Source organism: Lytechinus variegatus, chromosome 14 (assembly GCF_018143015.1).
Source record: "Lytechinus variegatus isolate NC3 chromosome 14, Lvar_3.0, whole genome shotgun sequence".
Taxonomy (NCBI): Eukaryota; Metazoa; Echinodermata; class Echinoidea; order Temnopleuroida; family Toxopneustidae; genus Lytechinus; species Lytechinus variegatus.
Window position 1 is genome coordinate 13,570,810 of NC_054753.1, and position 27,325 is coordinate 13,598,134.

The window sequence follows — 27,325 nt, forward strand, 5'->3', positions numbered from 1 at the left end:
ATGTTAACAAGTAGCAGAACAACCCCTTTTCCTCTCAAAACATTTTAGTTTCTCTATACAAATGCTATTTATTCTCTGTAGTATTAGTGGATATATGACAACGTATATTTTAAGACTATGTATCTATAACACACAGTCATTGAGAGACCACACACAGTTCACTCCCCCTTTAATGGCTGGGACCGAGGAACAAGACTTCAATTTGGAGTAAACTAACAAAAGATTGTTAAGGCTACCAGGCATTATAGGGCTCATGGACCTGTGACAGTCGATTGAACTTATTATAACCGTATTTAAGACAGTCTAGTAAATCTGCATTGGCAGACCTAGGCCTAGTGGGCTTTACAAAAAAGTGATTGATTTTTGCTGCGTACACTCCTTATTAATGATAATACACAGTTCTTGTATAGCCCATATCACTATTATGAATTATGTCTCTATGCGCTTCCAAAGGACTTGGATATTATAACCCCAGCTAAAGCTTGGCAGCCATAATTTACTAAGATTACAGCACAAATGCATTTCAAGGAATAAATTCCTGCCAGGTACACATTCACCTCACCTGGGTTGAGTGCAGGACAATGTGGATAAATTTCTTGCCAAAGGAAATAGTTTTGTTCTATTTTATTTCCCCATTTCAGATAACGGCAGTAAAGCAAGAGTCAGCAGGCCAGGCAAGGCCAATGATGCTTTATAATTCTGATACAAATTTAGAGATAAAATGTCATCAAAAGCAGTCCTTCCACCAAGTCGGCTCAGGAGATCATCCCCAGAGGCTACAGTTCACCTTCTGCAGAAGAAGCTGGATGTCGCCGAAAAGGAGACGGTTGGCCTTGTTCATAGGCTGGCTGAGCTGGGTTTCACTGGTTCTAGCAGAGTGAAAGGCGGAGGTGGAGAAAAGAAAGGCGATTCACTGGTACTATGTTTATAATGTAATTTTGATGTATCAACAGACCAACTATTTATCACCTTGAGAAAGACAAACTTATATAAAACCATCAAACAATGCAATTCAAAAACTTGTTTCAGACAAATAATAAAGACAAAGAAAATAAGACAAATCAAATACTATTTAAGCTTCAACCAATCTTAAATATTACTTGGGGTGAGCTTTTGTCGACTCCTCTGGACTTTCTCAAGCTAATTTAAAGATAAGTTTGAAACTCATTTTTAAGCTTAAAAAATCTTTACAATTACAGTAGTGAAAATAGAAGAAAAATAAAAATATACAAAAAGAATCATATTTGTATTTAAACTGTAATACTCAGGGTAATTAAGTAATGCATACTTGTCAGCTACATATGTTGGATCATTTCTTCTTCTTGGGGCATTAGACAAGTCCTGTCCATTGAAGGATCCAAGATCTAGCTTTAGGGTTTAAAAGATTCCAGATCTTTGGCAGTGCATGGCTCTGGTAATAGGGGTCAGACGAAAAGATGTTGCATTGTCTGATCCTCCCCATAATAATCAATCATGATATTTCAGATAGTGGTGAAGTTGATTTATAAAGTTAACTTTTTTATCTTCTACTTTTTCAATCCCCACAGATCAATTCACCTGAGCCTATCCAGCCTTTCATTCCCAGGTCGGCTGAAACGGAGGTGCTTCATAAGAATTACCAGACTCTTGTTGCAAGGTTGTGCCGAAATGAGAGTCAGATTCAGACGCTTCGACTTAACTTTTGTTCTATGCAGGTAATGAGTGTAGTTTCAACTGTCAAAACTCAATAAGTGTACTTGGTCTAATGTCATACTGGATTTTCACAAAAATTTCATCAATATCTTTTTTTATTCATATTAAAACTAATTTAAATGTCAAGTCCACCTCAGAAAAATGTTAGTGTTAATCAATATAGAAAGATCAAACAAGCATAATCCTGAAAATTTCATCAAAATCGGATGTAAAATATGAAAGTTACAACAATTTGAAATTTCGCTTATTTTTAACAAAACAGTTATATGCACATCGTTGACATGCAAATGAGACAATGGATGATGTCCTTCACTCACTAATTTGTTTGTTTTTTATTGTTTGAATTATACAATATTTCAATTTTTACAAATTTGACAATAAGGACCAACTTTAATGAAACATAAAATGTTGAAACAATGGTAATAACCACATGTTCAGGGTGAAATAAAACTTTGATCCCAGGACAACAGATAGAAAATTGGAATATTTCATATTTCATATAATAAAATACAAAAGAAATAGTGAGAGAGTGATGATGTCATCAGTCCCCTTATTTGCATAATGACCAGGATGTGAAAATAATACTTTGTAAAATTAAGCGAAACTTTTGATAAAATGTCATAACTTATTTTTCATCTGATTTTTATGAAATTTTCAGTGTTATGCTTGTATGCTTTTTCTCTTTTTATTCAATTCCACTTTTTGTTAGGGTGGACTTGTCCTTTAATACCAAGATGAACTTCTTTTCTGAAAGCAAAGTGAAGGAGATACATGTATGTAATTCAAGTTAGAAATTAGTGCAAACTTTTTCAAGTGATTTTTTATCCATTCATTTGTAATTATATTTTGTATTGTCTAGAAAATTTGAATTACATTATAATCATTTTCAAGTATGTCACTAAAAAGTTTACGGTGCATATAAAACTGAAGGTAATCTGAATTTAGACAACTGATATGAAATAATAAATGAAAATTAAACTTTGCATTTCCCATAATGTGAAAGAGCCACTTGTGATCTTTTTATTGAAACTTTCCTTCAGGGGGGTAGTTTTTCCCTTGGAAACATTTGAAAAAAAGTCTTCACTCTCAAAAGGGGGCACTTCTGTTTTAACAGCATTTTACGGTACAAATTTTAATTGTGCATCTCAAAAAGGGGGGGGGGGGCACAGGCCGGCTTTGCCCCCCTGCCCTGGATCTGCCAGTGCCTTCCTTTTACCATGACAACATGTATGAACGAGTAAATGATAAAAAGCGCAATTACAAAACCGAAATAGCTGAATTGTTTCAAATCTTCAATACGTGTTGAATAAAGACTGCCAAAGACCTGGCCAAGAAAGAAGCGGGGACATTGAAAGAGCAGGTTGATGTACTGGCAGAGACCCACCATGCTGAAGTGGGCCGACTGGAGGCAGAGCTAGAGAAGGCCAAGAAGGAGTGTAGCGACCTGGCCGTTGCAAGAAAAGCCTCAGAAGAAGAAGCCAGGAGACTCCAGGCTGCCTTGAAAGATGCCACATTTACCAAGGTAAGACTTAAGTTGTTACTCTGCATCTGAACAGTATGGCTGAACTTGATTGGGAGACACACTTTTTATACCTCTGCCCATTTGAGGTGGTATGGTTTGGGGGTTATATGTCCCCATGTGTTCCTTTGAAAACTTAGATCTGCCATAAAAGAAGACACAACAATTTCATTAATATAAGGGGTATGCAGTTCATATGCCAAAGATCATATAGGTTATTATATACAGGGTCACAGAAATATCATGTTCTTATGATAACAAACAGAATGGATTCTTCCATTTTGACAGGACATTAATGAATGATCCCCTTTGAGAACAAGAACAAGAGAAATAGTAACGTTATTACAGTATAGCAAGTAGTGCTGATTTGGCACACATTGATTCTCGACCTTTTTCGTTGGGAGTCAGTTTGATCTTGTCAGAACTGGCATGATGCCTGTAATTAAATGAAAAAAATATCAAGGTGGTTAGAACTAAATTTCATTTTTCATGATAAATTTTATTGATAATAATAATAATAAATCACATTTTTATAGCGCATAATACACAAAGTCTCTATGCGGTTCACATATACATGAATTAAATATCGCAACTTATAATATACAATAGTCATTGAAAAGAATAGAGTACGATAGGATAAAATATTCAATTATTATGCAGCATGGCATAATAAATCTCAAATCTCAAAGCTTAAATCTGCTGTATGGATTATGGAAATAAGATTACCTTACAGGATTTTTTTACTTTCTTGAATTTATTGGCCTGTAACATTGATTTCTGTGTGGGCACTATCGTATTCGTTTTGTACCTTCAGTGATTCATCCAGGGCCTCCTTGATGAAAATCCATATTTTATTGTTTGAAATAGTCATGAAATGAAATACTCAGAAAATTTGCTTTGCCCAATTGATTGTGGGCCTGGCAGCGGCTCTATCCCTTTAATCATTGAACGCCAAACAGGGTATGGCAACTACCATCATTTAATGTCTTTTGGTCTCATGCGGCTGAAGTTTGACCTCCCAACCTCCCAGTTGTGAGATGGATGCTCTACCAACTGAGTCAACAATCTGGTTCTATAGTGCCATATCTGGGTGGGAGAGGAGTGAAGAACTGCCTGAATTTTAAACAAAAATGGTAGACTCACATAGAAAGCATCGGTGTTATTTTTATAACGAGACTCATTTCGTAAATTAGACCGTGATGGCCTATTCTTACGCATTATAAGTAAAAGAAAAAAATGATGAAGCGAAAAATATACTGTTGAATTCTATTGCTTTCAAACCTTTTTTCTGTCCTTGCAGTCAGACTTCTCTGTTGGATATGAAGACATTCAAATTGCAAAACAAAAACTTGCAAAGAGAGTCAATGAGGTAGGTCTGTTTTCCAATATATATTTTTGGTAGTTGTATGTAATTTATATATAATTATTTAAAGCAGATACGAGCAGCATTTCGAGTTCCCAACTACTCATACTTGGCCAGTTTCCTGACCCAGAATGCGAGTGTAGTCTATTAATATGTACCCACTTGAATGATAACATGTTGACTACTCAATACATTTATACCACAATAATTATGTTACCAAGAAGCAAAACAATTACTTTTACTCTCAAAATATTCTAGTTTCTCTATACAAATACAATTATAGGTCAATTCATTCTCTGTAGTGTTAGTAGATATCTGAAAATGTATGTTTTAAGATTATGTATTTATAACAAACAGTCAATGAGAGACAACACACAGTTCACTCCTCCTTTAAAGATCAAATTCAACCATGCAGGTTACTTTATCAGAGAGAGAGAGAAAGAAAGAGAGAGAGAGAGAAAGAAAGAGAGAGAGAGAGAGAGAGAGAAACAAACCTAGAAACAATTTAACACTGGAAAGATATCTTTTTTCTAAGTTTTGCTCTCTTTCTCAAATTGTAAGAACATGGACAGTATGCAGTATTCGAATAAGGGAGACGATTGTGAGATGAGCTAGTATGAAGTACTAGTAAAACATGCATTACACCAAATGGGATGAGTCCAAGTGAAATAGTTCCACATGTGATAAGACAAATTGAGATTAAACAACTTTGGATTAGATCAAGTGAAATTATTTCTTCCATTCAGTTATACAAAACCAGCGCAACACCAAAAATCAACTTACCTGCATTGTATATACTTGTGAATCAAAACTAGATAGGCTGTTAATGGATACTAGTATTCAGTTAATGATTTGGAATAATTTGATAAGGTTCTGAACTATCTTATTTTGTTTGCTTGATTACTTTTAATTGAACTTATTATTATTATTTTTAGTTGAGAGAAGAATTAGGACGAGAGGTGAGTCTCCGTGGAAGCTTGGAAGAGTCACATGCTACACTACTACAAAGAATATGTGATACAGAATCTATACTAGAAAATGAGAGAAGAGAGGTAAGATAAAAGGATTTGCACTTTCAAAATTCACCTGCCACCAACTTTATTATCATGAGAGGATTGTGGGTCATCAACTTTTCCGAAGAAATACAAGATTGCGATAACTGAGAATATGAATTGAAAAATAAAAGGGGAAGTTCACCCTGACAAAAAGCTTGTAAAAATAGCAGAAAAAAAACTATGGGTAAAGATTAAGAAAGTTATTAGAATCTTAGGTTGTGTGACGTCATATACGAGCTGCCGCCCTATACATTATGTAATATAAAATGCATAAATTTCAATTTTTTGTGGTTTGATTCTTTTCTTTTTAGGAGTGGGTGTGAAATAATGTTTCTATTGATGTACTGAAGGTACGATAAAAACATTTTTTAATTTTCTGAGGAAATTACGTTTTATTGATTTCTTACTGTACGATATGTACGAAAGCTGCTCGCATATGAAGTCCCAAATCTAATAATAAAGATTCTATTAACATTTTTTTATTCTTAAATGGATTTTCCTCAAACTATCGCCAATATTTCAAAATATATTTTTTGCTTTTTTTCCAATAAACTTTTTGTCAGGGTGGTCTTCTCCTTTAAATATATATTTAACCGAACGATGAATCCCAAGTGCAGGAAGAACAAGGTTTTATCAGTAGAACTGTTTCTTGTTGCTTAAACAACACAAGATTGTAATCTTTAAGCATGACCTGTATAAGAATTGTTGCTCTTGGAAAATCCCTGAATGACTTATAGAATAATTGATATTCACTTTGTTTATACCTTTAGTCCATTTCTTGATTTGAAAAAAAAATTGGATCTAAGATTGAATAGAAGGACACTGTTGGTGTCAGCATTTGTGCCTAAAAAGTGCTGGAAAAGGTGCCCAACTTTCACTCTTCATATTTACAGATATTTACTTTCAATGATCCAGATCTCATTTATGTCATGAATCCATTACTTGTCAAAAAGAGGGTTTCATTTATGGGAATAAAATAAGAGAAAATGTCTATTACTATGAAAAGTGAAATTGTACCTGTAAAGAAAAGGTGAAATAATGAATTTAATGAATATAAAAGCTGATGAGTATGTGAATTGTTAAATATGTAAATTGATGAATTTGTGAATTGATGAATATGTGAATTGATGAATATGTGAATTGATGAATATGTGATTTGATGAATATGTTTAATTGATGAATATGTGATTGATGAATATTTGAATTGATAAATATGTGAATTGATGAATAAGTGAATTGATGAATATGTAACTTTACCGTGCCATAATATGACACAGGTACAGTCTTTAAATGAAAACTGCATCGAGCTACGACATGAGGGTGCAAGATTACTGGAAGAGAAAAATCAGGAAAGCGCAAGAAGGAAAGCTATAGAAGAGGCTCTGAATATGCTAAAATCTGAACTAGGTGAGTTTTATTGTGTTCTTGTGCTCGAGCGGTTTCTACACTAGACTTTTCATTGAAGATGGTTGTCATTGTGATTCTCATTCACACATTAAAGGGAAAGTCCACCTTTACGAAGAGGTGAATAGAATAAAAGACAATTTCAACTAGGCATAACACTAAACATTTCCTTAACGTTGGGTGTAATTTAATGGGAGAGTTCTGATATTTAACGTTGTTGACATAACAGTTCAATTTAGAAGGTCTAATTTCTAAATTCTAAGAAATGTTTGTTCTTATTTTCTACTTTTTATAAAGCATCCAAAGATGGAAAAATAGGAGAGCTACTAGAACAGAATAAGGTGAGTTATGACTTTATCAGTTTCATATATCTTTATTACTACATTTCATTCTTTAATTTAATCGAATCAGATAGTATTTTATATGACATCTTTTTTGGGAATGATAATAATTGTGATTAGATTTTTGTGGTCATAAGGTCAGTTGTCAAAGGTCCTAGAGGTCAATACATACAGTAAATTTAAATATGTTATTCTTGTGAGAACTGAAGAATTGTTAGAGGGTTCTGCTACAGTGTTGTATCATATACATGTCTGTTGGAGGGACAGTTATCTCACTAGATTTTTTTTGGAGGGGGGGGCTCCTAAGGTCAAAGGACATAGGTCATTATATACCTTGTTCTTCCGATAGCTGAATAATCACCGAAAGGGATCATGTTCAATCTCTTCATGTATGCATATATGAAGAGACAGTTATCTATTTAGATTTGGATATCAAGAAGTCAAAGGTCATGTATGAAAATATCTCATGATGTTTGAAAAACCCTTTTTGGGATCATCTTCAATCTTGCTTCATATATGCAGCAGCATGTGTAAGTAAGGATAATCGTATTAGATAAGGGGTCACATAGTCAAAGGTCACAAAGTTCATTATTTAAATTTTTCAGAAGATGAGTGTGTAGTATATTATTGGTCTGGCAATGGCGTAGACATTAGTTTTGATTACGTGAAGTCGACAAACCATCTAGTTAAGTACATTTTTAAAATAATTTAATCATATTCCATGTATAATTATATATTTAATATATATGATATTATAATTCCTATAATTTAGGAAAAGATAAACTGTAAAAGTCTCTATGGAAAGTAATTTATGAATACCAATCAATTCTTCAGTGTGAATTATGAATGTTTATTGATATGTCTTACATGCAGGTGTTGGCATCATCTCTTGCCGCCTCTAAGAAGACATCCAGTGATCTACACTCAGAGGTAGAAAAGCAAGCCAAGTTGGTCATAGATACACAGGTATGATCATTGTCATCTTTTTTATCCTCATAGTATTAAAGATATTGTTAACATTGCAAAGGTCTTATTTAAAAGAATGCTAGGTCCTGTTTTATTAAGACTGGTTGTAATAATAATAAACAGTTCTTGTATAAGTGTATATTGCATTATGATCATAATGTCTCTAAGTACTTCCAAAGGATGTGAGTATTATTACCCCGGCTTTAGCTTGGCGGTTGTAGTTATGGTACTTGCAGCGAACACAAATTTCAAGGAATTAGTTCCTACCAGATACCCATTTACCTCACCTGGGTCAAGTGCGGCACAATGTGGATGAATTTCTTGCTGAAGGAAACTATGCTATAGCTGGGATTTGAACACATGACCCTCTGTTTCAAAGTCCAGAGACTAATCCACTGGGCCACAACACTCCACTATAGTTATAATAAGTTTTCAATTTCTACAAATTTTAATATTAGCCAATCAAATTGAATGATGTCAGTAGCTTTCAAATATTTTTGCTGATTTGTTATAACAAGTTTTATGAAACTAGATTCATAAAGAAGTTTGATGTGTGGCATATCATTGTTATGTGAATAAAAACAACTTGGAAGAAAAAAAATCAAATTCATGCACACACTTTCATGATATCTGTGGCTGAAAAATCAGGTGCATTTTTTTTTTCAGAGCATTTTTACAACCTTTGATAGACACAGGTGATGAATTGGAGCTTGCAGCTCAGATTATCAAGGCAATTTAACCAATCCATACCTTTAATGGTTCTATATTTATAGCACTCCTCCCTATCTCCCTTCCCTGTCTCCCCATTTTACAATGTTTTTCTATATTTTTCAGTGTTTACTGTTGTAGTAACATGGCAATATAATGTCTCTGGCTAAGAATTTGAATTCCCGTAATCTTCCGCTTGTTGTTTTGGTATTTTTTTCTTTAACACTACAGTCTATAAGGGGGGGGGGGGGGAGGGGACATTTGGCTATTCATGTATCATTGCCACATTAAAAGAGATTAGATGTGGGGTAATTTTAATTGAAAGGCTTTCATATACTATGTTTTCTACAAAATAACAACTTTTTTTTGCAATTTTATTCTTTTTAGACATTACTTGTCCAAGTTCAATCAGAAAGGGAGAGCTTACAGGAGATAGCCCAGAAAAATACACCTCAGCTTTCTCAGGTGAGAAAATAATAATAATAATAGGCATTTATATAGCGCCATCTGTCTAGAAATATTCTATTCCAAGGCACGTTGTTATTATTACCCCGGCTTTAGCTTGAGCTGCCTTTCAGCGCTCATGACTTCAAGGAATTAATCCTTCCGGGTAACCATTCACCTCACCTGGGTCGAGTGCAGCACAATGTGGATAAATTTCTTGCTGAAGGAAATAACGCCATGGCTGGGATTCGAACCCACTACCCCCTGTTTCAAAGTCAGAAGACTTATCCACTGGGCCACAACGCTCCACTTGCTGAAACAAAAAGAGATACAAATTAGAATTAAAGTCATATACCTATCAGCTATCATATTGAGTGTTTTTTGTTTGTTTGCTGACCACACATTGTGAAAAAGCATATGAAATACCTATAATAAAGACTTCTTTTGGGGAAAGCAAAGTTGATATACTGGCAAGAAATTCTTCGGCCAAGCCTGCATAGCCTCAGGAAACTGTCCAAGCCTGGGCAAAAGCGAGATAATGACTTTGCCGTAAGGCATTGGGTTGAATTTCCAGTGGTATTACTTAATGTCTGCTGGTCAGAAATGCTGTTCCACTTTGGGTGATTGACATCATTGACATTGTTGCTGATTTTCCCACTTTATACGAACCACTGTATTTGTTTGGTATTCAGGAAGAGCTATCCATTGTTGCTGACTTGGAATCGAGAATAAACCTTCTTGAAAAACAGAAGCAGGAATATGAATCCCGAAATACTCAGGAAAGAAACAGCAAACAAAATGTGCAGAGTTCCAGGTATGATGAAAATATGTCACAGTTTATTCGTCCAATTTCCAATTCGTCTACTATCATTTGGTCTACCATCAGATCGTCCAATATCCTCATGGTCTAATCGTTATTTTGTCCGCTCATTATTTTGTCTAATAAACAGTTGGTCCAATAGCCATTTAGTCCTTATATCATTTGGTCTCATTGGACTAAGTGTTAATTGGGCAAAATAATTGTAAATGAAATGAGCATTAGACCAACTGGTTATGAAACGAAGAATTCATAGACGAACTAGTGATTAGACAAAGTTACGATTGGACCAAATGATTACTGGACCAAATGGTTGCTAGACATAATGTTGATGGATGGAATGGCATTACACTAAATGAAGGTAGACCATATGGTGAGTGGACGAGATGGTAGTAGATGAATTGGAAATTTACTATTAGACTATTAGTGTAGACCAGACATATTGATAGTAGTCCAAATGGCTTAGCCCATATGGTTTTAGACTATCTGAAATGTAGACCAAGTACTGATTGACCAAGCGAATAATACTGTATCATGTGCCTCTGATAAATGGATTTGTATAATTATGATTGTGTTACCTGTGCTTTATTTCCATGTAGCTCAAGGTTAGAGGAGCAGCTGATCTCGGTCAAGCTGAAACTGAGTGAGCAAGAAACCAAACATCAAAACGAGGTGGCCACTTTGGTAAGATTCTCCTAACATTTTTTATCATCATTGAGAAGAATTGCTTATTTTCAATTGTTTTAAAGTTTGTGGTTTCCTCGTTTTACTTATGACCACCAGGGTCCCGTAATACAAAGGTTAGCGATTGATCACTAATTTCAAAGAACAATTCTGATTGGTTCCTAGTCAGTCTACTGAGCAAAATGCGCATGCAACAATGATCTTGATAGGTCATTTCATTTAGCAATTAATCGCTAACCTTTGTGTTACGGTTCCCAGATTTAGCTAAATGTTGAGGAGACTGAAATGTTTACTTTTCATCTAAAAAGAACAACTGATCTACCAATTAACTTGATAAAAGAGTCAATCTATGTGAAACATGTATAAAGCAATGTGTAAGTTGTTCATGCAGTCTACAATATCAGTGATCTCAACATTCATATACTTATATTTTTCTTGTTGTTTGATTGTACTTGCACTTTTGTTGATTTGTTTCTTTGATTTTTATATTTCATACAAATAAACTCATTTCAAAGACTTCATTTTCAAATTTGTTAACTTTGGACATTATCATTATTAGAACTATTTTATTATCATTTTTGGTTGCATTCTTAGGAACATGCTGTCAGTCTCTTAAAAGATGAACTGACTGTAGCACAAAGAGAAAAGGAAGCTGTACTGAAATCAAAGGACTCGCTAATGGATGAGGTAATCTCCGCTTTATTTTCTTTTTCCCTATTTGCAGTATTGACATTTTTTCTCTTCCATCACTGCTGCCTTCTCTCTCTGTCGTAACCTCTTTTTTCTTTGGATCTTTTTATCCTCAGTGTGTTTCTTATTTTCCCTCTTTTTTTCTTGCTTTTTGTCTTGCCTGCGTAGCAGAGCGAGACTATAGGTGCCGCTTTTCTGACGGAACTAAATGCATTAGTTGAAATACAGTGAATGCAAGATTTCATTAGAGAGGTAAAACAAACTGCGCAACTATTCAGCATGTGCCCAATGTGTACCATTCACAGAAACAGAGCGTTCACTGAATTTTCTTTATGCACGACAGCAAGTGCATTATTTGTTTTATGAAATATCAGCCAATCAAATTGATTTATTTCAGTAGATTTAAACTGTAATTGCAATTTTTTTATTGTAACAAGTTTTACAAAACACCTAAGCATTCAATTCAAAATTGTGGTGCACACCTTTTTGTATTGCAGAGCGATGCGAAGAAGTTGAATGTCATGTGATGTGTATCGACCAATCATGATGCTTGAAAGATTTTATGAATTATTTAATTGCTCACCTTTCCCAGGTGAATCAAGCAGTTGATAGTATGGCAGAAGAAAGGCGATCAGTTCAAGAGAAGATCATGCAAGCCCAGGTTAGTCTTGTTCCATGGTATTAGATAATGACGGATGTCATAATTTTGAAAGTTTCCATGGCGAAGTAGAAGAGTGTGGTAGGTTTCACAGTACACCAAGTATTCTTTCATGGGCATATGTTGCTCCTAAAGCATGTCAGTCAGACCTTCATTTTTGAGGAGCGCGATCGCGCCGTCGCTCCTACCGCGCTCCTAAAAAAAATTGCGCTCCAAAAAATTGAAAAAAATTGAAAAAAAAAGCTAAAATTTCATATTTTACATCTTTAAATCCATGAAATGGCCTTCTTTTTTCCATAATTCCTTGAAATTACTTTGATTCAGTTGAAAACTATCAGAAAAATGAAGAATATTCATCTCTTTCCCGACTCTGATTTTAATTTAATCTCGGTAAATATTGCAGTCCCATGTAGTCCCATATGTAGATTTTCATGGCAACACCATGGAAGTCTACATGTGGGACTACAATATTTACCGAGGTAAGTTCAAATCAGAGTTGGGAAAGAGGTGAATATTCTTCATTTTTCTGATAGTTTTCAACTAAATCAAAGTAATTTCAAGGAATTATGGAAAAAAGAAGGCCATTTCATGGATTTAAAGATGTAAAATGTGAAATTTTAGCAATTTTTTTTTCCATTTTTTAAATTTTTTTTAGCAGGAGCGCGTACGACATCTTGTAAACGTATTGCCGTGACCCAGGCCTAGTTTCACCACAGATTTAGCTAACACAGCTATTGCATATATACAATGTTAAGAAAAATCTACAATTTATCATACATGTATTGTAATGAATTGATTTAAGCTCCTCACGGAGAGCGATTCTGAGGAGCTCAATTGAGCTCGATCCTCAAAAAAGTAAGGAGAGCGATTTATTGAGCTCCACGAAATTATAAACGTGAAGGTCTGGTCAGTCACAAAGAAAATGATGAATGATGATGATGAAGGAAAGGATAAGGAGGAAAAGAATAGAGAAATTTTGAAAAAAAGGAAAGAAAAAGGATAAAACAAGGGATAAAAAAAAGATGAAGAAGTAGGAATTGAGAAGGGAAATAAGGAGGAAAAAAAAGTTGCTAACAAAAATTATGATAAAAAGGGGAAGAAATATATCAGGTTGTAGAGTATATTATTTAAAGAAGTACATGTGTATCAAAATTTCACTTTAATTGAATGATAGCTGTATTATAGAGTTACACAAGTTAGACTTTGCTCTTTTGATAGTCTTCTTCCTCATTTTTTCTTTCATTTTCACTACATGAAAATTATAGGTTGTATGATAAGGACTGGTGCATTTTTTTCTGTATTGCAGGCTGAGATAACAAATTTGACAAGACACAAAGACGCTACAGAGCAAGACAATACACAACTGAGAGAGAGGATAGCAATCCTTGAACAACATCAGGTAAATACAGTAATCTTTTACATATATGGTCTTTGTCCTGTTTCACTGTGTTTGGAAATTGTAGCACAAACGAGTAAGGCTTCAACTGTATTGAATTAATAATGAAATAACAAGCACAGTAATGATGATGATGAGAAGAATATAGCCAACGAATATAATGATCATAATATTAATAATTACATCAACCTTATATTTTTTATGATGTCCAGCATATCAGTAATGCCTTTAGGCTCCATGCAGATTACTAGTATTGCCCCAAAATCAGATTAATGCCTTTATGAGATAGAAGATGAAATAATTTAGATATTATTATATAGATTTTCATTAATTTGTTTTCAGTCTGCCCATCAGAAAGTGGAATCAACCATCACTGAGTTGCTAGACAGTAAGAACAGGTTAGCCTATGAGAAGGGGCAACTCCAAAATAGGGTAGAACAACTTCAGAGGGACATGCGAAGTATGGAAAATGTTCATGCAGATGCGAGTAAGCTGAAAAATATCAACAGTGATCTGGAGGCAAAGCTGAGGGAGGTGAGCTTGAAAATCATGCATAACGATTTAGATCTTAACAAAAACGAACAGTTTGCAATTTGACAATAAGTAATGGAAATCAATTACAACACGGAACAGGAATTGAACTCTCAAATTCAAATCATTAATTATGATCCAAACAAACAGGTACGTTCCCTATTTTTAAGACTCTTCTTTTATCTTTAGTTATTTCCTCCTTCATTTTATCCTGTATTTTTATTTTTTTTATAATTTGATTTTTTTTTAGCTCTATCCATTTTGATCAATATTTTTATCATTAAACTACGTTGTGACTATGAAGATTGAATTTTCAAGTGTGAGAATTGAAGACATTTTCTAACACAAATAAGTTTTCATGATGGAAGAAATATTACATATCCAGTGATCTCTTTCAAAACTAATTCACTAACAACTTTGAACTTTCATTTAAATATACATATTTTTTTTAACTTTATAACTTTTATAACTTTACAGGCAAAGCGTGAACTAACTGAAGCAAAGCAGAACTTTCAGCATGTGGAGAATGTTTTGAAACAGGTAAATCATTTCTGTGTACATTGAGGACATGATTTATATTTTACATTTTTAAAAACTAACTTTTCCCATAAAATTTTTATGAAATGAATATCAAGTACAGTAAATAAAATCAAACCTTACTCATATCTCAAACTTGAATGAAGTTTGGGATATGAGTTAGTTTTATTTTATTTGCAATACTATTCATTGTCATGGAAAGCAAGCAGGGCTCTGCATCATAAAGGTCTGCAATCAATCCCAAATGCCAATAACTAATCAGAATCATTGTTACATGTGCAATTTGTTCAAATTACTGACCAGGAACCAATCAGAGTGGTTCTTTCTTTTTTGTAATGCATTGCAAACATATTATGTCGCAGGGCCTTGATGACCCAACGAACGGTAGAAGTCTTGAACAAATTGATGACCATTGAATGTTTGCATGGTGGTATTGATAACGTAGAGGAGGCTGACGGCTCACCATGTGATTAGTTCTTGGCCCTGTGTTTGCAGTGAATTACAAATACAAAAGAATCACTCTGATTGGTTCGTGGTCAGTAATTTGAACAAAGTGTGCATGCAACAATGATCCTGATTGGTTATTGGTTGGGTGACGGAGTGAAAGAGATGAAAATTGATTGGAGAGAAAGAGAAAGATGAGAGTGAGAAGTGTCTTTTGTGAAAATAAGGTGAAGTCCTATAAAGAACTGTTAACCAGATGAGAAACGAGGACTTGGAGCAGAAGAGTCGATGAGTTGAGAAGTCCTTGACAGTGATGAGTAGATGAGCTTTGGAGAGTAGATGGGATGAAGAGTCAGCTTTCTGGGCAGCTGTACTGCCCAATATCAGGGGCCCGTCTTACAAAGAGTTGTGATTGATACGATCAATCGATTGATTGATCGTGTGGAAAGTGTGGAAAGCCAGCAAAGTCAACATATAAAATGCATGTTTGCTCAAAAGAGATTCTCTACATATGAATGTATATCCATAAATTCATTGATTTCTTGACAATTTGATGTGTTCTCCTTTGTCCACCAAAGACATTTTGCAAACTTAATGTAGAAAAAGTATGACACTGATGGATTTCCATAGAGTTACAATTGATTGGATCAATCGTAACTCTTTGTAAGACGGGGCCCAGGACTTCTCAACTCATCTACTCTTCCGATTCTTCTCTTGCTGTTTTATACCTGCCATTGTACCTATCATTTTAAACTGAATTCTTAATTTTCAATAATATCTGCAGGAGCAAGCCAATGCAGGCAGAAAAGAAGAGGATTTTAGACTTGCAATTCAAGCTAGAGATACTGCATTAAAAGATGCAGAGAAAGTCAGAGGAGAACTTGAAGCCATCAAGCTCAGAGAAAAGCAGAAGGTAGGAGGCTATCCAGGCATTTGAATCTTGATAGAATTTTACATTTCCCACAATATTACTTTTTCAATTAAATGAATAATTTCTCCTCCGTAAATACTAATTTTGATATTAGACCACATCTGCCATGGCAAAAATAATTTTCATAACAGCATTGTGGTTTAGTGGTTTGGACTCTCACCTTCTAATCAGAGGATCATGAGTTCATGTGCCAGCCATAGTAATTTCCTTTGGTAAGGGAATTATTGCTTTGAAAAAGACTGGTCAACTGGCAGATACCACCACTCATATTTGTAAATTCCCCAGATTTTACTCATTTTCTACCAGAGCCGTTTAGCAAATGTTATTTATACAGTCAAACCTGCGTTAGTGACCACCTGTTTTGAAGGACCACCTGTCTGTAAAGACCACAAGTTTATGTTTCCTTGGATATCATTCTCCATTGAAACATGTCTTAAATGAACTTGACCTAAGACCACCTGCTCATAAAATTGTTTCTTTTGTCTCCTGTGGGTGGTCTTTGAACATAGGTTTCACTGCGCATTCAAACAGTTGGGTGGTCATTTTGTTGACTATGTTTGAAACCTTTTTCTGATCGTTACCACAAGTAAAATTTATGTTAGAAGCTATGCATTTGCCACTTTTCCTAGACAACCACCCTTCAGAAGAACCTCTGTGAAGCCAGGAGCGATCACAGCAAAATGGCCACCACGCTTGAAACCATCATGACATCACATGGTCAGCTTCAGGTTGTCGTGGAAACCTTCCAAACGGAGATGGGTCAGAGGGATCATGAGCTAGCTGCTCTCAGACAAGAAAGGTAGATTGTTATTCAGATTAATTATATGAAATTATGATAATGATAATAGTGATGATGATAATATGATGCCGATGATATGATGATGATATGCGATGATGATGATGATAATGATAACAATGATATATGATTATAATATTGATTAATACACATCTGCTTTTTTTTTTAAATTAGACAAAGTCACAAAAGATCCATGGAGAAGATGCAGAGGGAGGTCACTAGATTACAGGAACAACTCACTGCCATGGAGACAGCTGACTCTAACCAGGTTAGAATTTTTTCTTGTTGCTAATTTAAATATGTGTTCATTGTGCTTGCACTTTCCCATGGTGGAAAATAAGAATACAAATACAGATTTCGAGTTTGGATGGAAGATGCACAGCACACCAACATGCAGCTTTGAGTTTTGGTAAGGTGCCTTTCTTTCTCTCTCTCTCTCTTAATTTTACTGTTACAAACATGCACGTTTCACATGGATATTTGGTTCATTAAACTTGATATATTTGTTAAAACTCTTATTGTATTTTCCACCATATGTGTACATTATTACCTCTGACATCAATAATACTTGATGGAAATCCATATTTTTTTTGTTGGCCATCTGCCATTACACCAGCTCGCAAGCTTGAACGTCGACCTCACCAAAGCTGCCCAGTCCCAAACCAAAATGGCCACCAGATTACAAGAGGCCTTAGCAACCATCTCCAAGCAACAGGTTGCTATGGAAGCTCTTCAGGGTCAATTAGACAAAAGAGCTGCCCAATATCAGATCCTCTCAGATACAAGGTGAGAAATATTTCATTATATTGTTCTTTCATTTCGGAGGGGACAGAATTTCAATTAACTCTAGCAGACTTTGTTCATAATTTCTAAATAAAATCAATATTGGAATGCATATCATATATTGAGACAGAAAAACTGTTTGAAGTGAAATAATAGTAATAACAAATATTTTCAAAACATTGCTCTTAAAATATACTTAAACATTCACGCATGACTAATAACAAACGGTGAGTAGGTGATCAAAACAAACAAACAAACAAAGCCTACACTTTTCTCTTTCATATGATATACAAAACCTTAGATTTTATAATAACGAGGAGACTGTTGCATAACACATTTGCCATAAAAAAATTTGGCAATTAAACAGAAACTCTGGCAAACAAAATTATGCCATTACAATAACGCATTGCAAAACTCTGGCAAAAATGCCAGATTTTTTCTCTTATGCAACAGGCCCCAGGTCAGTTGGCAATTTTTCTATTTTTAGCATAATTCATCTTCCCTGTTTAGATTGTTGTTAATGTCAAGTACACAAATGATTCATGAGGACATTGTTTATCTCTTACAGACAACATGAAAAAGACGAGTCCCATCAGATTAAAGAAGAACTGGCAGGAAAGATTGAGTCACTCAAACAACAGCTGAGAACAACCCGAGACAGCAATCATAAGAAACTCACCCTTGAGTTGACGGAACTCAGACAAACTCATACAGACTCAAAATCTAAAGCCGAGAAGCTTGCTAAAGAAAATAAAGAACTCCTAGGAAAACTAGAGGACCTGGAGCAGAAGCACTCCAAGCTCAAAGTAGGATATGGAATAATTGGTTTTTCATATTGAATAATTATATTTCATAAAATTTCATCTCAAATTTGAGTTTACTATATGTTTCTAGACTGAAAATTAGATATCGAGTGTATTTGGTTCCATGGCCTCGGAATATAACAAAAGCATGTAAGCCTATCAGTTCCGTTAAACATTTTACACTCATAAATCTATAACGTGGAACAGAACACTCTAAACTCAAAGTAAGATACAGAATTATTTAGATTTTATAGAAATTAAAATCAGTTTTGAGTTTATGCATGGCTTTAGATATTAAGTGTTTTTTTTTACAAAAGTTTACCAAAATATGTTTTAACTCAAGCCTCTAAAGCTGAAGTCCAACCCCCCTAATTTAACTTGAATAGAAAGAGAAAATCAAAGCATTACACTGAAAATTTCATGAAAATTGTAGGTAAAATAAAAAAGAAAGTGATGGCATTTCAGATTTTCGCTCATTTTCACAAATATTAACAAATTAAAGCTGAACGACACAAAAACTGAATTTTTCATAGCTACCTCTCCACACAATTTGAAGAAATTACCTGATATTCAACTTGAAATTGGTGATCTTCGCATTACTCCTCCGGAAAAAATTAAGAACCTAGGAGTATATTTTGATAAACATATGACTATGAATGATCATATTTCCACTGTATGTTGTATTGTCACATATCATTTGAGGAACATAACTAGAATTCGTAGGTTTATTGATCAGTCAACTGCTAACCATGCCATACGCTCCCTTATCCTTTCTCGTCTTGATTTTTGTAATGGCCTTCTGTCTTCAATACCATTGTCTCACATTAATCGTCTCCAGCACCTCCAGAATTGGGCTGCCCGTATTATTTTTGAAGTCCGCCGTGACACACCTCCTGAACCCCTGTTAAATAATTTACACTGGCTCCCGATTAGACAACGTATTATTTTCAAGTTACTACTCCTTGTATACAAATCACTCTATAACCAAGCCCCAGAATACTTATCTGATTGTTTAGAAATTTATGTCCCAGGTAGAAGAACTAGATCCTCTGAAGACCCACTTAAATTAACATATCCAACAAAAAGAAAACAGACTGGAGATAGAACATTCACTGTTGCATCCTCAATGGAATGGAACAAGCTCCCTCTTGCAATAAGACAATCCCCAACAATCAAGTCTTAAGAAGTCACTCAAAACTCTCTTGTTCTAAGCAATTGCCTTTATTTAATATGTCATTCTGATTTTCGTTTATATCTTTTATATGTTAATTGAAATTGTGAGCGCTTTGGGCCATTTGGGAAAAGCGCGTTACAAATGTTGAGTATTATTATTATTATTATTATTAAATATTCATGGACGTCATGCAGAGGAATATGAACTGATCATGCTCACGTATTTTTAATTTGGTCGTCTTCAGATTAGACTTGCCAGTCAGAAGACTCAGTTGGATCAATCCAGGAACACACAACGGGCCAACAAGGATCTAGAATCCAAGCTGCTCCAGATCCAGGACCAGCTTAAAGAGATGGAACAGACCAAGACCGAGTACGCCACCAAGAATCGGGACCAGTCCAGGACCATTGCGAGCTTCATGGATCAGATGTCGGGGCTTCAAAGGGAACTGGAGAGTCTCTCTGAGATACAGAAAGAAGAATCTGATCAGTCAAGGTACAAGTTATTTTCTACAATTCATTCCAAGGGATTTTATTCATTGCTCTACAAGCAGTTTTTTTAATTCTCAGATAGTCTTGGGCTAACCCAATTGGTCTGTTATCACTTTGGTCCACTTGCTGTTTGGTGAAACCTTTGGCTACACTACACTTGGTCCAGTAACCACTTAGTCTAATTCTCATGTAGTCAAATGCCCAGTAGGTCTGGGGGCCTGTTTCATAAAGATTAACAACTGTTATAACTTTGCCATTATGGCAACTACCATGGTAACCTTGATTTTGATTGGCTGCCGAGCCCTGTTCCATGGTAGTTACCATAATGGCAAAGTTACAACAGTTGTAAGTCCTTTATGAAACGGGCCCATTTCCACTTCATTTACTCATTATTTTAGCTTTGTCAAGTGAAAATTTTGTTCATTAAACAGTTCAGCTAGCTATATGGACCAAATGATGTTATACCACATGGATACCAGATGAAATGTACGTAGCCAAAGTACTGGATATTAGATACGATGGTGAATGGGCTAAACGTGAATTAGATCAAATGATTAGTTGACAAACATGTAGATACAATGGGTGATTTCAAGTTCAGTGTTGGCTTTGGTGTTGGTGTTAGTGTTGAAATTTTGATTGCTTCCCCTAGCACCAAAACTTATTCAGAGTTTGTAAAACTGATTCAGATCACATTATTGACATCTCAACAACCAGTGAATGACTTTTTGGGACCATCCTCATTTTATGTTTGGTGTTATAATCGTGTAAAAATTGACCCAACACCAACACCAAAAGGTCAACACTGAACTTGAAATCACCCAATGAGGATTAGACCATGTGGGATGATATTTCTAAAGATATTTGATGGTAAATCTTACCCCTGAATATCAGATTTGAGATTGCATCTTTAATAACAAATAATTGTGATGTATGATATAAGGAGTATTGCAAGAATCTTGCAATTGATTGCAATTCAAATTTTGGTCCCCAAGGTCAATCATTAGTCTTGCAATTAATGGCAATTTTGCAATTGGCCGCTGGTCTGCTTTTTGTATCAACAAATATAAATTGATTTGCATTTGTTAAAATTGATCTATCTCTTGTAAATTTGCAATTGGTTGCTATTATTTTCTTGCAACACCCCTATAGTCTTTCATTTGATCTCATAATGAATTCAAACTTTGTAAATAAATATTTTAGATTTACAAGGCTTTGATGTAACTCTGTCTTCAACAGGGATAAAGTTCTGAAGTTGGAGAAGGATGCTGAGAAAGCTATTCGTATCCAGAAAGAAAACGCAAAACTAAAGAAACAGCTGAGGGAAATGGAGGAAAAGAAGTTCGCTGCGGAGGAAAAACTTGCTGAAGCCAGCAATGAATCCCTCCAGGTGGGTCTATTTTCAAACCATAACACATTGAAATATCAATTTTAAATTAGTCTTGCTTGCTTTACTCGATCATAATGATGATTTTCGCATTTTCACAATAAAAGTATGCAGTATAGTTCAGATCTGGCTGTGGCGGAGGTGTAAATGTGCAGTCGAGAATTCATTTAGTTATGTTTGAAATGACAATTTTAGTTTAATTTTGCTTGCTTAACTTAAATAATATTTATCAATTACACCACCTGATTAAATACCAATTTACTTGTATGTATAAATTTTTACGATGTTCTCAATGATTAAAAAAAGTCGTGTAACACTATTTCATATGAGATGAAAGTGAATTGGCCTAAGTCAAATATTTAGAACCACAGAACTCTGATTGTCGTAGGAGAAATGCAACTTAGAATAGGTGTGTGACTCATTTTGTGTAATCTAGAGCCTGTAACGCAAAGCTTAGCAATGATCGTAGAACATTTTTCTATGATTGATTCCATTGACTACAATGTACAATCAATCATGAAAATCAAGCGTACAATCAATCACTAACCTTTGTGTTACGGGACGCAGGTCTAAAAATTGCTTCAACTTGGGCGAATATTGTAGTTTTTGAAGTTTGACTTAATCAAGTTTACCCGTGATATAATACTTAAGTATTTTCTGGGTGTCAAGTTAGATTTCCCCCCTCTTTTTTGAAGATTTCCAACCACCTCCAGGAGGCCCATAACTGGTTCCAGTCTCGGTATAGCAGTCTTCAGAAAGCTCTCAGCGAGACAAAAAAGAAGCAAGCCCTGCTGGAACAGACAGCTGCGGAACAACAGAGGGAGCTCTCCCAAGAGAGGCTGAAGTCTGAGGCTCAGACCAAGAAAGCTGAAGAGATGATCAGGGTAAGGACATTTGCATGTAGAACTTTGTTATTTAACACTTATATAAGCAACTGAGACCATTTGCATCTGATTGTCTAAAAGCAAATTTGTACAGGTGGGTGTTTCATAAAGCTGTTCATAAGATAAGAACGAATTTAAGAACGACTGGTGATCCATTCTTTTGGTAAATGGTATACACCATAGACGATGGTTTAGCGCGTAAGAAACGATCACCAGTAGTTCTTAAAGTCGCTCTTACGAACAGTTTTATGAAACGGCCCCCTGGTGTGGTATATTTCTAATACTTGCCCCCACTGATGTGTGATATCTGTATACCAATCATGCATAAAGAACATTATCACTTAAAACTGTTATAAGCTACTGAAATCCTTATATCTGATTGGCTAAGAGGAAATATGTGCTTTTGTGGTTAGTTCTTTATTTGTATACTTGTGCACTCAGGCTAGTTGACAAACCCGTAAGGTCAAGTCCACCTCAGAAAAATGTTGATATGAATCAATAGAGAAAAATCAGACAAGCACAATGCTGAAAATTTCATCAAAATTGGATGTAAAATAAGAAAGTTATGACATTTCAAAGTTTTGCTTATTTTTAACAAAAAAATGGTATGAACGAGCCAGTTACATCCAAATGAGAGAGTTGATGATGTCACTCACTCACTATTTCTTTTGCTTTTTATTGTTTTAATTATACAATACTTCAATTTTTACGAATTTGACGATCAGTACCTCCTTGCCTGAAGCACAAAATGTCAAAATAATGGAATTCCACGTACTCAGGGAGGAATGAAACTTCACTTCACATGACAATGACGAGAAAATAAAACTATTTCATATAATGAAATACAAAAGAAATAGTGAGTGAGTGATGTCATCAGTTCCTCATTTGCATATTGACTGAGATGTGCATATAACTGTTTTATGAAATAAAGCGAAACTTTAAAATGCCATAACTTTCTTATTTTACAACCAATTTTGATGAAATTTTCAGTGTTATGCTTGTTGAATTTTTCTCTTTTTATTCAAATCAAGTTTTTGTTGGGGTGGACTTGTCCTTTAAAAACCATGCCAAGGTGAAAAGTTACAGAAATCATTGCCTGTGATTGGCTAAGGCCAAATTTGTATTTTGGTGGGTAGTTTTTTGTAACACTCTTATTCCTGTGCATTATTTGTATACTTATGTGCACACACCAGTTGTCAAACCTTAAACCAATAAGCCAACCATGCCAAGGTTATAAGCTACTGAAGTCATTGCCTTTGAATGGCTAAGAGCAAATTTGTGCTTTTATGGTATATTTCCTACTAATACCCCACTGCTGTGCATTATTTGTTACCTATGCACTCAGGCCAGTCGTCAAGCTCTTAACCAATTAGCCAACCAAGCGGAGGTAGACCAACTGGAGACCAGGACACAGATGCACAATCTTGCCATGCGGGTACAAGCAGAGAGGGATCATGCTACGTATGCTGATCAAAAGATGCAGAAATTACTGGTAAGCAGTGGCATGGTGAAGCAATGAATTTGATAGGTCTTGGTTTTGATTTGATCTAATGATGCAATGAATTTGATAGGTCTGGGTTTTGATTTGATCTAACGATGCAATGAATTTGATAGGTCTGGGTTTTGATTTGATCTAATGATGCAATGAATTTGATAGGGTTGGGTTTTGATTTGATCTAATGATGCAATGATTTGATAGGGTTGGGTTTTGTTTTGAATTGATATAATGCATGCTCACTCAGGAATGAATTGGCTAGGCAAATACATTTAATAAAGAAGTTAGTTAATGAAAGTATATGAACGTTCCATGCCAAATTATTTTACAAAATGTCAGATTTTTAAATAAGGGGGAGTTGCATTTTTTACTCTGTTTATATCTCTTTGTCAATACGACTTTTTAAAACATGCTTGTATAATTAATAATTTGTTTTATAGATGTTGTGCTTTGAAATCGTCTGGAAAAAAAAATTGATATATTATTGTCATTGTCATTATTCTTATTTTCTATTTCATTCTTCCCCTGCAGAATACCAGTGCTGAATTAGTAGAAGATCTTGCTCTTGAGTTGGACCGATCCTACAGCAGTATGCGGCCTTGAGTTGGACTGGTCCTACATCAGCATGTGGCCTTGAGTTGGACTGGTCCTACATCATTATGCAGCCTTGAGTTGGACTGGTCTTACAACAGTATGTGGCCTTGAGTTGGACTGGTTCTACATCATTATGCGGCCTTGAGTTGGACTGGTCCTACAACATTATGCGGCCTTGAGTTGGACTGGTCCTACAACAGTATGCGGCCTTGAGTTGGACTGGTCTTACAACAGTATGTGGCCTTGAGTTGGACTGGTTCTACATCATTATGCGGCCTTGAGTTGGACTGGTCCTACAACAGTATGCGGCCTTGAGTTGGACTGGTCCTACAACAGTATGCGGCCTTGAAATGGACTGGTCTTACAACAGTATGCGGCCTTGAGTTGGACTGGTCCTACAACAGTATGTGGCCTTGAGTTGGACTGGTTCTACAAAAGTATGCAGCCTTGAGTTGGACTGGTTCTAAAACAGTATGCGGCCTTGAGTTGGACTGGTTCTACATCATTATGCGGCCTTGAGGTGGACTGGTCCTATAACACTATGTGGCCTTGAGTTGGACTGGTCCTACAACAGTATGCGGCCTTGATTTGAAGTGGTCGTACAGCAGTATGGGCCTTGAGTTGGACTGGTCATACAACAGTATGCTGTCTCGAGTTGGACTGGTCCAACAGCAATTTTCAGTCGTGAGTTGGACGGGTTCTACAACAGAATGCGCCCTTGAATTTGACCAGTCCTACAGGAATATGCGGTCTTGAGTTGGACTGGCCCAATAGCTGTATGCAGCTCTGAGTTAGACCGGTTCTATAGCTGTATGCGAACTTGAGTTCAGCCCGTCCCACAACATTATGCGGCCATGATGATATTCCTATCATTGTACCTCATGCCTCATATTCTAAAAAATGGTAAAAATACCATAGTTACAGTTAAAAACCAAAGTGAAAAATTTGCTTGGAATGTTGCTTGTAATGTGTGGATTTCTCATATATGTGTACCATTTTGCAGCTGTGCAAAGCCTTTATTTTGGTGCTCTGATGTGGTTGATGTGAAGAGAATGCTGCCATCATTTGCATAAGTTCAATATCTCTCTTTCAAATGCAATAGCTCAAATTGATTCATGCGGAATAATCTAATGGCTAATGCTGAAGCCAGTTTGAATTACAAAGACTCAAGTAAATTATTGAATAATTAGATAAATCAATTAGTAATAAATCTGTGAATTAGTGAGTGAATACATAGATGAATAAATGATAAATAAATTAATGAAAGATGGAAAGAAAAGTTGATGCATGGATGGATGATTGCATGCATGGATCCATGAATGAATGAAATGTTGAAATAGAGACAATACTTGAAATACAAATTTATAGATAAATTATTTATTTATGTAAATTGTTTTATTGTGCCAAATCAACTTACTATGCATCATATGATTAATATGCCATACACCACCTAAAATTAATATTCTCCATATTCATGGATCTTTAAGAATTGTTTATCTTTTCGCAGCTGTTTTCCCCCTTAAATATTATTGCCCACTTTAATTCAGAGTTTATTGTATAATGCTGACCCCAGATTTGTGAAAAAGAACTGGAAATTACTGTAGTGAAATAACATTAGTGGAGCCAGCTAAACTCACTGTCCCAGGAAAAGACACCTTGCCCTCTTTGGCCATTAATATAGTGCTTTATACAATGGCCCGTATTCTGAACTCGTGTGTAAATTAAACCTTGGTTTAAAGTTACGGTTTAAGTATGGAGAGCTAAATGGCGCACAAATCACTAACAATACACATCCAATTTAATAACTTAAAATCTGTTCATAATTGTTCATAATTGTCTGGGAATGATAACTGAAGTATTTTTCTTCATTACAAAAGCAAAAGAAAGCGAAAATAGTAAACATAAGAAATATACAATATAAACAGAATTTTTGAAATTTTGGCTCCCCATAATTTTAGCACAGAGTTAGACCGTGGTCTAAGTTAAACCTGACTTCAGAATATGGGCCAATGTTTCTAAGCAGTGAAAGCAATGCAGACTATTATCGCAGCGTTAGCAGGGCTACCTTGATCAGGTGTTCGAACATTCAAAGAATTACCAACAGGTACGCATTTACTTTTAAGTACATCTGGTTGGAGGGTGGCAAATAATAATATTGTGACTTATTAAAAGCCAGTCGCTTAAAGACTTAAGAATTTATTAGAAAGGTTTTGGGGAGATACTTTATTCAGATAAACACCTTGCCAAAGGAGGCAAAGGCTGCACTGGAATTTGAACCATGGCCCTTGCGGCTCAATGCCTTGATACTTATCCACCTACATGTCTACCTGAAATTATAATAGTAATTCTTATTACTTATATGGTGCTTTTCCCATAAGGCCCAAAGCGCTTACAATGAAAATATTTACTATTTGTGGAATATACAATAAATTGCATGACAGTTGTATGTCATTTATTTTTTTCCATTTCTGGATGATACACAACAACTTATACTGGATAAACATTTAAATGTATCCAATTCTCTCTGAAATCCGATTCTCATATCACTTTAAAGTTTGCATGATTTGCAGTGATTATCTTGTCTATTATAAGGCTCATATCTTCTTGATGTGAAGGTAGTGTTTATTTAATTTTTTTTTTTTTGGGGGGTGGTGTTGTGGATAGCAAATGAAATAGCACACTGGGCTTGAGAATCTGAATGAAATTGGTTGATCAGTGCTTTTCAATGACCTCAATGATAT

The 27,325-nt window shown here is 35.2% G+C and overlaps 1 protein-coding gene across 2 annotated transcripts; it reads left to right on the forward strand.

The window, feature by feature from the left end:
• Positions 1 to 621: 621 nt before the first annotated feature.
• On the forward strand, positions 622 to 26,475 carry LOC121427509 (coiled-coil domain-containing protein 150-like). 2 transcript variants are annotated; one of them, XM_041623939.1, is made up of 26 exons: positions 622 to 916; positions 1,548 to 1,694; positions 3,005 to 3,214; positions 4,512 to 4,580; positions 5,510 to 5,626; positions 6,907 to 7,036; positions 7,331 to 7,374; positions 8,248 to 8,340; positions 9,436 to 9,513; positions 10,185 to 10,306; positions 10,909 to 10,993; positions 11,588 to 11,680; positions 12,276 to 12,344; positions 13,648 to 13,740; positions 14,080 to 14,271; positions 14,746 to 14,808; positions 16,034 to 16,162; positions 16,810 to 16,979; positions 17,151 to 17,244; positions 17,593 to 17,762; positions 18,328 to 18,565; positions 19,981 to 20,231; positions 21,464 to 21,614; positions 22,307 to 22,495; positions 23,841 to 23,987; positions 24,522 to 26,475. In XM_041623939.1, exons 1-26 carry the CDS (start codon positions 722 to 724, stop codon positions 24,591 to 24,593), a joined length of 3,411 nt encoding a protein of 1,136 aa, XP_041479873.1. In that variant the 5' UTR covers positions 622 to 721; the 3' UTR covers positions 24,594 to 26,475. The 2 variants fall into 2 exon arrangements, with proteins under 2 accessions (XP_041479873.1, XP_041479874.1); XM_041623940.1 differs by lacking the exons at positions 622 to 916; positions 1,548 to 1,694 and adding an exon at positions 2,380 to 2,465.
• Positions 26,476 to 27,325: the final 850 nt, after the last annotated feature.

Coding starts and splice junctions, on each gene's coding strand:
- LOC121427509 (XM_041623939.1), top strand. CDS start 722: ATGTCATCAAAAGCAGTCCTTCCACCAAGTCGGCTCAGGAGATCATCC. Junction 10,307..10,908: donor CAAAATGTGCAGAGTTCCAG/GTATGATGAAAA, acceptor ATTTCCATGTAG/CTCAAGGTTAGAGGAGCAGC. Junction 10,994..11,587: donor AAAACGAGGTGGCCACTTTG/GTAAGATTCTCC, acceptor TTGCATTCTTAG/GAACATGCTGTCAGTCTCTT.